General features: G+C 41.9%; 1 protein-coding gene across 5 annotated transcripts in view; it reads left to right on the top strand.

Moving 5' to 3' along the window:
• The first annotated feature begins 912 nt into the window (after window positions 1–912).
• The window catches only part of IQUB (IQ motif and ubiquitin domain containing), a 54,910-nt gene continuing 42,572 nt past the window's right edge, over window positions 913–13,250 (top strand). For 4 of the 5 annotated variants that reach the window (XM_048836913.2, XM_048836911.2, XM_048836912.2 and 1 more), the window contains exons 1-7: window positions 913–1,056; window positions 4,108–4,718; window positions 5,398–5,532; window positions 8,679–8,846; window positions 8,955–9,130; window positions 9,407–9,562; window positions 10,460–10,670. In XM_048836913.2, coding sequence (XP_048692870.1) covers window positions 4,112–4,718; window positions 5,398–5,532; window positions 8,679–8,846; window positions 8,955–9,130; window positions 9,407–9,562; window positions 10,460–10,670 — 1,453 coding nt within the window. In that variant the 5' untranslated portion in view covers window positions 913–1,056; window positions 4,108–4,111. The remainder of the gene's footprint in view (window positions 1,057–4,107; window positions 4,719–5,397; window positions 5,533–8,678; window positions 8,847–8,954; window positions 9,131–9,406; window positions 9,563–10,459; window positions 10,671–13,250) is intronic. The other variant, XM_048836909.2, reaches the window with a different exon arrangement.

The following is a 13,250-nucleotide window of genomic DNA, read 5'->3' as shown; positions in this document are numbered from 1 at the left end:
TGGTTATGTTGGTGGTGAAGGTTTGTGATGAATGAGGGGTATCTCCATTCCTTTAAAAAGTGTTAATTTAAAAGGCTTCATATTAATAGATTAAAATAGTCACATTATAATGTCAACAAGTCTGTCTTTGCAGTGTAATTTGCATACTGTAGTCAAAATAATCAGAATACTTACTCAGGATATTGTTAGTGACAAGTGGAAGTTCATTAAGGGTCAGTTCTGTATTAGCTGTAAAATGTTTAAACTGCAACACTGCCAACAGGTCAACTGCCACTACCTTGTGGTATCTGAATACTGTGTGCACATATGTATTAATCTCTCTAATATAATATATAGGTGTCCTTTAGGGTACATACACTATTTGTGGGATCATTCCGATAATGCATTTACTTGTTTGGTAAGCGTCTGAGCAGGTTCTGTGTATAACCGATGAAGGGTCGCATTTTCTAAAATGTGCATGGACTATTATGGATTTTGCACGCGCGGATGATTACGTCTCACACAGATGAGGTGCGCACTTGCATCTGTAAGTGTTCTTCAAAGGCAGGCCCGCCACTCGAATCTAAACTGCGTAACTAATCATGAATGCTCACACAGCACCCCCCCGGCTTACGGTTCAGTGCAGGTGACCAGCCCTGTATTTAGCGAGAGACTCGCTGGGCTGCAGGAGCGAGCCCCCACGGTTTCGCAGGCCCGTGTTCTCCCCTTTGTCAGTGACGAGGTGCTTAAGCAACGGCGGTGCTGGCGCAGAGCCTGGACTGGAGCGACCACACCAGCTACAGGCCTTTGTCTCCGACGCAGCACCCCCCTGAGCAGCGCGAGCTGGCGTCAAACCACATCCAGCCCGGAGAGCCAGCTCTGCTCTGCAGTGCCCGCTCTCGCCTGCACCCACTCCCCTCCCCCCGCCTGTCATTTCCTTCCCCTCCGCCCTAGATCTCGCGAGACCGTGTGAAATTCGAGGTTGTCATGGCTACAACGACAACCGACTGGCGCTCAAGACTGCTGGGGGCGAGAAGCGATTTGTCCGGGAGGCGGCCCTGAAGCTTTGGGGCTGAGGTAAAGGGGCCTCGACCCGGGGTATAAACCAGTCCCGGGTGAGGGAATCACGCGGCGCAGGTAGCCGGCGTAGAGGCGGGGAGCCGCAGCGGCAAGCGGTACTCGTACAAAAGCGGGAGGCTGGCGCCTACGGCTCCCAGCATGCCGTGCGGCGTTCCCGCGGCGGGGGCTAAGGTGGCGGAGCGGCGCAGTGCATGCAGGGAGCTAGAGTCTAACGGCTGTACCTGTATTTGTAGAGTGGGCTTCGGGGCCTGCGGTGCATTCTGGGAGCTGGAGGCCCTTTGGTGCATTTTGGGGGGGCTGTACTTCATCAGCTACTGACCTAGGACAGTGTAATGGGGTCACGACCCACAGTCCCAATGCCCGAATAAAACCATGTGAGGGGCTTGGTGAGGCAATCTCAGCTGCATGATGGCAAGGGAGAGGGGGAAGAGGCAACAGGGTGGTGCATTGGCATCCTGTTTCATGACAGTACAGTGACTGCCCATCCAGCCTCAAGGTACCATGACACTGTATCAAAATGTCATCAGGTTCCACAGTAGGAGCCCGGCACACCCCTACAGATCCACTGAGGCTGATAGTAAGGCTAGAGCAGTGCCGGTGGGAAAGTCAATTTGCGCTCCTTCCTGTGCTGTGCTTGTAACAGACGCAGACAAGATGTTCCTTTGCCTTCGGCCCACTAGCAAGGTCTCCCTGACTGAACACTCTTCAAAAGGGTGATTCCAGCTTGCATTAGTTCCATTGTCTCTCTTACCATAGCATGTTTTCTACCTATTTTGCTATGAAAATAGATTGGATTCAGGTTCACTTGGCCCACATCGTGGGTTGAGTAGCAGAGAAGGAAATTATAAGCAGCTACCATTTCTAGTGAAATTTGCTCAGTGAGGTCTTAATTGCATGGGGGGGAAAATTTTTACCAACTAATGGCTAGGCTACGCTCTATCCCACACTAATTAGGCCTCAGTTGAAGCATTGTGTCCAGTTCTGGGTGCCACGTTTCAGGAAGGATGTGGACAAATTGGAGAAAGTCCTGAGAAGATGATTAAAGGTCTAGAAAACATGACCTGTGAGGGAAGATTGAAAAAATTGGGGTTGTTTAGTCTGGAAAAGAGAAGACTGAGAGGGGACATTATAACAGTTTTCAAGTACATTAAAGGTTGTTACAGGGAGGAAAGAGAAGAATTGTTCTTAATCTCTGAGGATCGGACAAGAAGCAATGGGCTTAAATTGCAGCAAGGGAGGTTTAGGTTGGACATTAGGAAAAACTTTCTAACTGTCAGGGTGGTTAAGCACTAGGATAAATTGCCTAGGAAGGTTGTGGAATCTCCATCTTCAGAGATTTTTAATAGCAGGTTAGACAAACACCTGTCAAGAATGGTTTAGATCGGGGTGGACAAACTACAGCCTGCCAGCCGTTTTAAGACAGCCCTCGAGCTCCCGCTGGGGAGTGGGGTCTGAGGCTTGTGTTGCTCCGGCACTCCAGCCGGGGAGCAGGATCGGGGGCCGCTCCATAAGGCTCCCGGAAGCAGCATCATGGCCCCGCTCTGGCTCCTATGTGTAGGGACAGCCAGGGAGCTCCGCTCTGCACACTGCCCCGCCCCATTGGCTGTAGTACGGTTCTTGGCCAATAAGAGCTGCAGGGGTGGCACCTGCAGACGGAGCAACGTGCAGAGCTGCCTGGCCATGCCTTGGAGCCAGAGGGGGGACATGCTTCTGGGAGCTGCTTGCGGAAAGCTCTGCCCAGAGCCTGCATCGCTGAGCCCGCCCCCCCCATCCCAATCTCATGCCATAGCCCTGATCCCCCTCCCGCCCTCCGAACCCCTCGATCCCAGCCCAGAGCACCGTCCTGCACTCCAAACTCCTCTTCCCCAGCCCCACCCCAGAGCCCTCACCCCCCCTGCATCCCAACACAGAGCCCCCTCCCTCACCCTGAACTCCTCATTTCTGCCCTCACCCCTGCCGCACCCCTACCCCCAATTTCATGAGAATTCATGGCCCGTCATACAATTTCCATACCCCGATGTGGCCCTCAGACCAAAAAGTTTGCCCACCGTTTGTCTAAATAATACTTAGTCCTACCATGAGGACTGGAATAGATGACCTTTTGAGGCCTCTTCCAGTCCTATGATTCTATTGTGCCCTATGGTTAAGGCTACATTTTAGTCACGGGTGTTTTTAGTAAAAGTAATGGACAGGTCATGGGCAATAAACAAAATTTTTTACTAAAAATTCCTGTGACTAAAACTTGGACAGGAGGACATGGGTGCTCGGTGGGGGATGGTGTTGGGGGAGGTGGCCCGGGACCCTGCTGGGGGGGAGGGCCAGGCTGTGGCATGCTGGTGCTGGGGAGGGGGGAGCTGGGCCGTGACGCATGGCCCGGGACCCCAGCTGGTGTTGGGAGGGGAGGGCTGGTAGGGGCTCCCTACTGGGCTCTGCGTCCCTGAAGCTCCTAGGTGGCGGAGGGGCACAAGTGCAACTCCCATTGGCTGGGAACCGCAGCCAATGGGAGCTGCGGGGATGGGGCCTGCAGGCAGCAAGCAGTGTGGAGCCTCCCCACTCCAGCCCCTCCACCACCTAGGAACTGCAGGGCCATCCCAGTGGGAGCCCCCCACCCTGAGATATGCACACCCCCTTGCCCCAGTCCCCTCCCACACATCCACACTGCTGCTGCTGGCCCAGGGGCTGCCTAGCTCGGGCAGCTCCTGAGCCAGTACTAGCCACGGCAGAAGTCACGGAGGTCACAGAAAGTCACGGAATCCGTGACCTCCATGACAGACTCGCGGCCTTACCTACAGTTAGTGAAAATAATTGGGAAGGTCTTGAGCCCACCGTTGCAAGGATTGGTAATGCTTTTCTTTATGAACCAAAGATCCAAGCCACTATTAAATAGGCAGTATAGTGATAGATATGGTTAAGTGTGTTTGGTAATTTAAAGTACCCATATGCTTGGGGATAGGCACCACTATGCAATTCTAAAATAAACAAAAAAGTTTGTGAATTATTATGCTTATTCATGCAGCAATCTTAAAAATAGGTAATCTTAAATTTCAGGAAAATGGCTGATCCAAAGGAGGTGGTGGATAGCTACAGTGAAGTAGATAGAACTGAAGCATCAGACACTGAAAAGCAAATGATAGAGCACACACAAATAAAGCCACAAGCAGAAGACGATACAGAGACTGATCACATTAGCACTGCAGAGACATCGGTTCTTCTGAAAGCAAGGACAGATGCATCACAATCAAATGAGGATGGACTACAAAAGGAGCAGGAACCTGCTCCAGAGGCTCGCGGGCAGGAACTGGAGCTGGAACCTGCCCCAGAGGCTCGTGGACAGGAACCGGAGCAGGAACCCGCTCCAGAGGTTCGCGGGCAGGAACCAGCTCTTGAAGAACAAGAGCAGACAAGTGTAGAAGGGCAGGAACTGGCTCTTGAACAGGAAAATGATCTTGCTGTGGGTAATCAAGAAGAATTGCTTGGAAAAGGTGAACAGGGTGTATCTGAGCCAACTGCTCCATTAACTGAAGAAATTTCTCAAATTACTACAGAAACATTTGCTAAGTTGTTAGCAGCTGAAATATACAACTTAGGTAGGAAGCAACGGGAGGCTTTGGAATCTGAGATATCATTGGCAGAAGTGATGACAAATGCAACAGCAACAGGTATAAAATTTGCCGCACGTAAAAATTGGCTGTTACTGACATCTTTTTACAAAAGCTATGTTACCATATTTATTCACAACTTGCCAATGGATTGATTCTTGGCTTTTTCTCATCACCTTATTGAGGCAACATGGACTCCAGCCAATATTTGGTATTTTGGATGTAAAAATCAACTTTAAACCATATTATATTAATAAAAATTGTGTTCCACCGTATCCACCTGCTGGAACACCAAACAAACAGATTAAAGTAATATTTTACTACTAACCTGGGAGCAAAGTGTAGAATAAACTAAAAGTGTTTTATATATTGATCCCTATTTCTCTGTTTAGAATGTTCTCTTCATTGAGAACCACAAATAAGCTGAGCAGTTCTGTCATATTGGCATGCAAATTCACACAGTAGTGCTGCCATTGGTATGTTTTACATTCTGATTTGTTTACATTTCATAATTTTGGTGTAAATTTTAAATATAATATTTATAATATAAATGTATTTCTTATATATAGAAATAAAATGTACACTATTATGCACAGGAAGCATATTTGGATGGAGGAAAGAAAAGTGCCTTATGCATATTGCAAGAGCTGAGATTCAGTTTTTCAATCTAAATAAAAGGATATTTATAATCCTTTCAATTAATGTAACAGGAATTGGCATCTCTGTTTATTTTCCTCAGTTAAAATCATGTTGGTTCCTGAGATCCAGATGATCACAATGGCTTTTAACATTGGTCAAACTGTAAGGAAGCTCAAGCAATGCTTTGCATCACAGCTAAAAGTACCATCAGATGTCTTACAGGTCGTATTTCAAGGTATGTATCAAGGATATATTAAAAACTTCCTTTGTTCTTCAGCCCTATTAAAAATAATAAATGGTTAGGCCCCAATCCTGCAATTGGATCATCAAAGGCAGAGTTCTGTGGGGCTCCACATGTTGGATCACATTAAAGAAGTTCTGTATTAAAATCACAAATGAGTTTGATTCCTCATAGTTTAAATTCCAGGGTAGTACTAATTAAGAAGTCTCTTGGTTTTTGATACTGTTTCTCTCCCTCTATGTGTGAAACTTGCAAGCTGCTAATTGCGTTAGTACATTCTAAGACAGAGTCTGTTCTCAGAGCAATTCACACAGAGAGAGACTCAAAACAATACTCTGTAACAACAGAAACAGCGCCCAGAGACTCCCTGCCCTTTTGTTGTATTAACAATTGTGGTTAAAATAGAGATAGAGGATGGATGCTTGGTGTGGATAATAACTGAATGATCAGGGAGGTGCCAGCCTGAGAATCCAGTGTCCATCGGCTGAAGAAGGCGTCAAGTGGACATAACCAGAGGACCCCCGGAGGGCAGACTGGAATCCACCCAACAGCCTCAAGAATGGGAGAACCAAAGAACAAGATAACATCTGGCAGCACGGAGCTATCAGGAATGTGCTATCTGCTGATTGATTCAGCAACAGCATGATGAAGCAATTCCCATAGACTGGCATAGGAAGAAATTCCTATAAAAATGGACTCTAGAAAGTGAGAACTTTGGGGTCTGATTCTGCAAACCAACTTCCAGGAGCATCAGATGTGCATCTGACAAGGCCCTGCTCCCTCCTCGTGTCCAGGCCACCTGGGCAGTGGCTTAGCATGAGCAACTCTAAGGCTGGTAACTGTGATAACAACCTTGCAGAACCAGTGTGTGTGTGTTTGTATGAATGAATGTGTGAATAAATATGAGATTGAATGGAATGTTATAGCTATAACTAACTGCTTACTATGATTCTTTCTGTATTCACAATAGTATTTTGTGTATTTTAGTATTCACAATGGTATTTTGCCTTTTCCCCTTTAATAAGATGCTGCTGGTTTTTATTTTATTGGTATAACATACATAAGTAAAGTAGTCTGATCATGCAGGATCAAGACCTTATTTAGTGTTCTTAGTAGAAACATATTTCTGGCATATACCATATAGTAAATTTAAGAGGCCTGGTGTCAGATCATTGACATCAGTGGAATTACCCCAAGAATGATTTTACCCCTGAAGGAATAGGATCCAGCTGAACTCACTTAGGTGTTTTGTCTCTGCATGACAAAAAGCTGTAAACGTGTCTTTCAGTCAGTAGATATATCTCCTAATACACACAGGGAGCAGGTCCATTGAATAAGAAGTTGTATTTTTACATCAACTCCTCACAGGAGAACCACACTTCAAAAGTTTTTTGTTGGTGAACCAAACAAAACCTTAATATTTTTCTAATGATGAAAACATGTTTTTTATTATTATACTCCAGTTATTTTCCTTAAACATTTCACAAAAGTATTCTCTCCGGGCTGACACCAAACTTGAAAAGTTCCATACCCTTTTTTTTTCTACTTCAGAAAACTTAGAGTAAGTGAAATCTTAGAGCATATCTGATTTAGTAGCAGAGTGCTAGGTAGGACTGGAAAGGAAACAGTTGGTGTTTTGTGGTTATGGGAATTAGAAAATGAGTAAGATCCAAGTGGTAGAGGCTGCTCTGGAAAATTACTATCCTTAATTTTTTCCTTTGGGGAAATGACACAGAGTAGGTGGTTTTCCTGGCATCTGTTTCTCAAAACTTTCTGCTTGAGTCAGTTTTCTTTCTTCCTTTTTTTTTTTCCTTTTCTTTTTTCTTGGAGGATCTGCAGGAGCAGAGGTGACCAAAAAGTGGCACAGAGTTGCTCCATGCTGGGCGACAATGGAATCAGCAGGCTAGGCTTTTCAAACCTGTTACAGTGGCATTAAAACACCTTGTCAAAACCAATGGAAATCCTCTAACAGACCCAGGGCTCAACTTCATGTATTTTAGTAACATCTTTCCATTAAAGAAATATTTATTTGAAATGTTTCATTAAAGTTAATGGCAGATTGTATTAATCTGAGTTGGTGTTTAAACCAGAGGTCTGCAGCAGAATATCCAGTGTATTTCAGCTTTCTGGCCAGTTTCTTTATGTGCACACAGCAGTTCTGCACACACATTAGCAAGTTTGTAAATAGAACTATTAAATAAAAAATAATATGTCAAAGATTTTCAAAAGCGACTAGTTAGTTTGTGTGTCCCAGTTGTTGGCTTCCCAACTGGGGACACCTTTCAGAAAGTGCTGAGCACATACCCTGGAAAGTGACTTAAATTGAGTGGCCAAAGTCACAAGAAACATGAAAATTTATTGCTTATGGGTAAAATATTCAAAAGTGCTTAAGTCCCAAAAGTGCTTAAGTCCATCTGCTTTTGGAGTGGTAGCCATGTTAGTCTGTGTCAGCAAAAGGAACAAGGAGCACTTGTGGCACCTTAGAGACTAACAAATTTATTTGAGCATAAGCTTTCGTGGACTAAAACCCACTTCATCAGATGCATGCAGTGGAAAATACAGTAGGAAGATACATCTGATTTTACCTTTTCAACTGGTGAATCTAGCCACCAAATTTTAATTATCAGGGGACTGGAGCTGAGGGCATTCTCCGTATGTTTTAGAATAGAGGTGCTGTCATGTTTGGCTATCTGTGTAACCCAAACATTTTATTTTTAGTTTTCATATTAAAACTAAAATGTATTAATACCATTCAGCTGAGTTTTTACTAATACATTAAATCCTCAAGGAGGGCAAAGAGTAACTAAATGTAAAAGCTAGAATTTTATATGTATTTAATGTTAACAAATAAGATAAGTAAATACTTTAATTGCTCTGCCTTTTTTTCTAGAAAGTGAATATGAATGATTTTTTTCTCTTTGCTTGATGGTGACAATCTACATGGGACATATTTTGGGGCAGAAGTACCACAGTCTTTCCCTAAATTCAGCGGCAAACTGTCTCAAAACACCATGATTATTCTTTTATATGTTTCACTAACATCATCTGTAGTTTTTATTTCTTCCTGAGGAAAATTCTTAACTGTATCCTCATTTATTACAGAAGAACACCTTACATGGTTAATTTTTTTTTTTTTTTAGGGAGGCTAATTGAGGATAGTGAAACTCTAATGGATATTGGAGTTAGGCCTCATGGAACTATCCAAATTGAGATGTTCTCTCTTGATCCAGAACAGTACCCAATCAAAGCAATTAAATTGCAGCAGGACTATAACATGCCTGATGTCATAACTGTGAGAGTGCAAACAGGTCAATGTTTTTCAGATATGCATTAATATTAATATTTGTGTCAAATAATAATCAGATTACTTACAGAATAGTATACAATTGTATCTAATGATTGTAATATCTGAACAGATTCTGACACATTCCAAGATGTAGCAGTAGAGATTGAAAGGCCTACCTATCGTAAACCATTTCTGGGTGGATTTAAGCATAGTGTAACAGGTGTGGAATTTCATAATGCAGGATCACAAACGATACCCAAAAAACGACGTGACAAGGGAATTAAACTATTTTGCAGAGAGACACAGGTAATCTTTTAACAGTCTTTCATTTAGAACATTTTCTGCTAAGCAGAATAGAATATTGACATTGTTGCCAGAAATTAAGCTGATTGGAGAAATAATTGAGCATAAATTGGAAATAAATATCAAAATAAGCAGTTTAACTTAAAAACAAATAGTTAATAAGATTAACTTGCATGATTTTAAGTAGCTGACTTTTATTTTAATTGGAAAAAATACAAAAATCCTCAGTATAGGTTTTTATAATGTCATATTTTAATATAAATTATATTTTTGTTCCAGACCGTTGTGGAGAAAAATAAGCGCCAACAGACTAGAAATACAACCTCCACACAGATGACTAAAATTGGCCTCTATGTGTCAAACATGACTGACAAGCTAATAGAACCAAGAACGTATTTTACAGCAGAAGAATATCATAAACATAGACTTGATGCAGTAAGTTCTTATCCATTTATATGTAAAGCAACACATTATAGATATGATGGGATTAGTGTTTAAAGATGAATGGCAAAAATGCCTTTTAATCTTTAAATTTTGTTTTTATGATTGTCAGTGGGGTAGGGAAAAAGCATGTATCCGCTAATTTAGAGTGTTATCAGCGTTGTATTTTAACAACAGTGAGATCATCATTAGTTACTGCACATCTTAAGAAATTTCATTTGAAGACTCAGAATGAGTGACATCCCAACTGCTATGTATAGAAGTTTGTCTAAAAATGTTTTAATTTCCTCATAGGTTTCTCATAAAATTTCTTTAGTTAGGCAAATTGTAGGCATAAGTATACATGACTCCACAAGTTGATCCATGGAGGCACCATGGTCTAATAAGAAGGAGCACTGGACAAACACAGAACAAAAAGTCCCTGCCTTAAAGCTTACAATCTATGTATAAGACAACAGAGCGATACAGACGCAGGGGGGAGTACAAGGAACAATGAGACAGTATTGGTTAGTATAATAGGCAGTTGTTTCAGCATACCAGCGGCCTAATCCTTAGCAAGTTTTGTGTAGGCATCATGGCAAAGGAGAGTTTTGAGGAGGAATTTGAGGTAAGACCATGAGGTAGCCATATTTTATAATCACAGGTCAGGCATACATTTGATAACTTGAAGCCAGATAGTCAGTGGTACACTTAGGCCCAATTGTGCTCTCACTGAAGTCAATAACAGAACTACCATCTACCTTGGTAGGAGTACAATGAAGGTCATGATTTAGTTTTTGTACATTTTAAACAAAATTGTAATTTCTAACATATTTCTCTTCTACTTAAAACAAAATTTCTGGCATTGTACTTTAAATGGATAATTATTCATCTGTTTTATACTCTATTTAGGTAATAGTAATACAGACATATTTCCGACGATGGCATGCCATAAATGTTGTACAGAAATTAAGAGAAGAAAAAAGGTTGCACTTAGAATGGGAGGCACAAGAAGAGTTAAGGAAAAAAAGAGAGAAGGAAGAAAGATTGAGAAGGGAGCATGAGCGAAGATTGAATCCTAAAACAAAGGAAGACTTTGAACTACTTTACCATGCTTTAGAATGTAAGTTTTTCTTAGAGGCATTTTCAAATTGTCTCAGGCCTCAAATGTAGGTTTTGTTGAAAACAAACTTTTACAGAGCCCTGATGTCAGTGGAAATGTTTCCATTATGTTTTTTCAGTTTGCAATGGAAGTACTTTAAAAATGAAGTACTTTTAAAAGTAAATTACTATCTAGCAGCCAAATATTTTCTGTTTCATATTAGGAAGTAATCAGGTTACCAAATACAGCTGATAATTGTTTTATCTGATAGATTTACTGTTATCTTCATCCATTTCTGTTGCTGACTTCAGTTGGAGGAACTGGAATGTTTTTTTGTTTGTTTGCTTGAAATGCAATAAGATTAACATAACTGTGATGCACTTAAATAGCTGAAAATAAATCCATACAAAATGCAGATTTAATGTCCATAGTTCAGAATTTTAACCATCTAAACTGCCACAGAGGTTTGTAATATTTTAGCCAAAACTCAAAGGACAACATACACATGTCCTTAATCCCTTCTCATCCTCTGATGTCCTTTTAATCTTAATTTTCTTCTTCTCTCCTCTTTTATTTCCCTCTGACCATTTACTGAACTTGTTAGTGTCCTGCATGTGAGTCTTCTGAGTCTTATTGTGACGGGTTGGATCACAGAAACCCCTTTGGGACTGCCACCTAATGTACCTAGACTACCTCTGAGCTTGTTTTCCCTGCCAACTTGGAACTTCAGTACCTTGCCTTGTTTGAGCCAGACATGCTTGCCTGCTGCAAACACAGATCCAAGTCTGAACCACCTCCCCCACAAGCTGAAGGCTTAACTGAAAACAGCTTAAGAAGTGCTCCTGTCTCCGGCACTCAGATACTCAACTCTCCGTGGGGTCCAAACCCTAAATAAATTATGAGTTTACCCTGTATAAAGCTTATACAGGGTAAACTCATAAATTGTTCACCCTCTATAACACTGATAGAGAGATATGCACAGCTGTTTCCCCCCTTCCCCCCCCGCAGGTATTAATACATACTCTGGGTTAATTAATACATACAAAGTGATTTTATTAAATACAAAAAGTAGGATTTAAGTGGTTCCAAGTAATAACAGACAGAACAAAGTGAATTACCACGCAAAATAAAATAAAACACGCAAATCTGTGCCTAATACAGTAGGAAACTAAATGCAGGTAAATCTCACCCTCAGAGATGTTCCAGTAAGCTTCTTTGACAGACTAGCCTCCTTCTAGTCTGGGTCCAGCAATCACTCACACCCCTGTAGTTAATGTCTTTTGTTTCAGTTTCTTTCAGGCATCTCCTTGGGGTGGAGAGGCTATCTCTTGAGCCAGCTGAAGACCAAATGAAGGGGTTTTCCCAGGAGTATATATAGTCTCTCTCTTGTGGGTGGAAACCCCTGTCTCCCCCTGTGTAGAATCCAGCTACAAAATGGAGTTTTGGAGTCACATGGGCAAGTCACATGTTCATGCATGACTCAGTTTTCTACAGGATGTTCCCAGGAAAGCTCAGATGTGGATTGACATCTATTAAGGTCCATTGTTAACCAAGTATTCTCAATTACTTGAATAACCCCTTCACACTATGTTGACCAAATCTGCCCTAGGTGGTTTCTACAGCAAACACTTTAAATACAACAGATAGCCAACGCTCATAACTTCAGAAATAAAAATGATACATGCATATGAATAGGATGAATACATGCAGAAGAACATAACCTTTGCAAAGATATGTTACATGGCATATCTAGCATAAAACATATTCCAGTTATGTCATATTTACACTCATAAGCATATTTCTATAAAGCATTATGGGGTGCAACGTCACACTTATCCCTCACTGAAATGAATCGTGTCTTCTAGTATAGCAAGACCTTTATAACTTTCCCTTGCAATAACACGAAGGAGGTGCTGCAAAGGGATACCTGCTATAACAGCAACAGGAGAATGACCTGAACATACAAATATTACACAGAGAATATCAGAGCATACCTTTCTGAAGAAAAACAATATCTTAAAAACTGGCCTTGTGCAAATGTTGTCATAAAATGAAACTACAGGAATTCCTCTAAAATTTCTCACATTGAATAAGACTGTTGTGGTCTGTTGGTAGCCTCTGATAACATTACTTCTGTGGCTCAAGTGGTGATGGGGACAGCATTGTCTAGTGAACTGAATTCAAGATAGGGAGCTAAAAACTCTTGAGTTCTACTTGCATCTGTTCTGATTCTGCCAAACTTCAAGCGTCTAAAAGGCTAAACTGCTGTTCAAGTGCTAAGTAGTATTGATGTTATTGGCCACAATTTTCAAAAATGACTAGTGATTGTAGGTGTTTTTGGGCACCCAATATGAGACACGTTCAAGTGGCCTGATTTTCAGAGTGTGAGTGTGCAGCACTTTCTTAAATCAGGCTCCTGAAAGATGTGTGACAGGTTGGGTACCCAAAAATTGAGGACTCCAAAATCACAAGTCATTTTGAAAAGCTTGGCCATTTACTGTTAGTGCTTATGTTTGGAATCTGGAGCCCCATAGCATTTATTTTAAAACCTGTTTCATAATTAACAATGTGACCCAGTCCACTTGGTTTTCTTTGAAGAGG

Source organism: Caretta caretta, chromosome 1 (assembly GCF_965140235.1).
Source record: "Caretta caretta isolate rCarCar2 chromosome 1, rCarCar1.hap1, whole genome shotgun sequence".
Classification (NCBI taxonomy): Eukaryota; Metazoa; Chordata; order Testudines; family Cheloniidae; genus Caretta; species Caretta caretta.
Note: the sequence above shows the minus strand (reverse complement) of the source record. Positions and strands in the feature narration are given on the sequence as shown.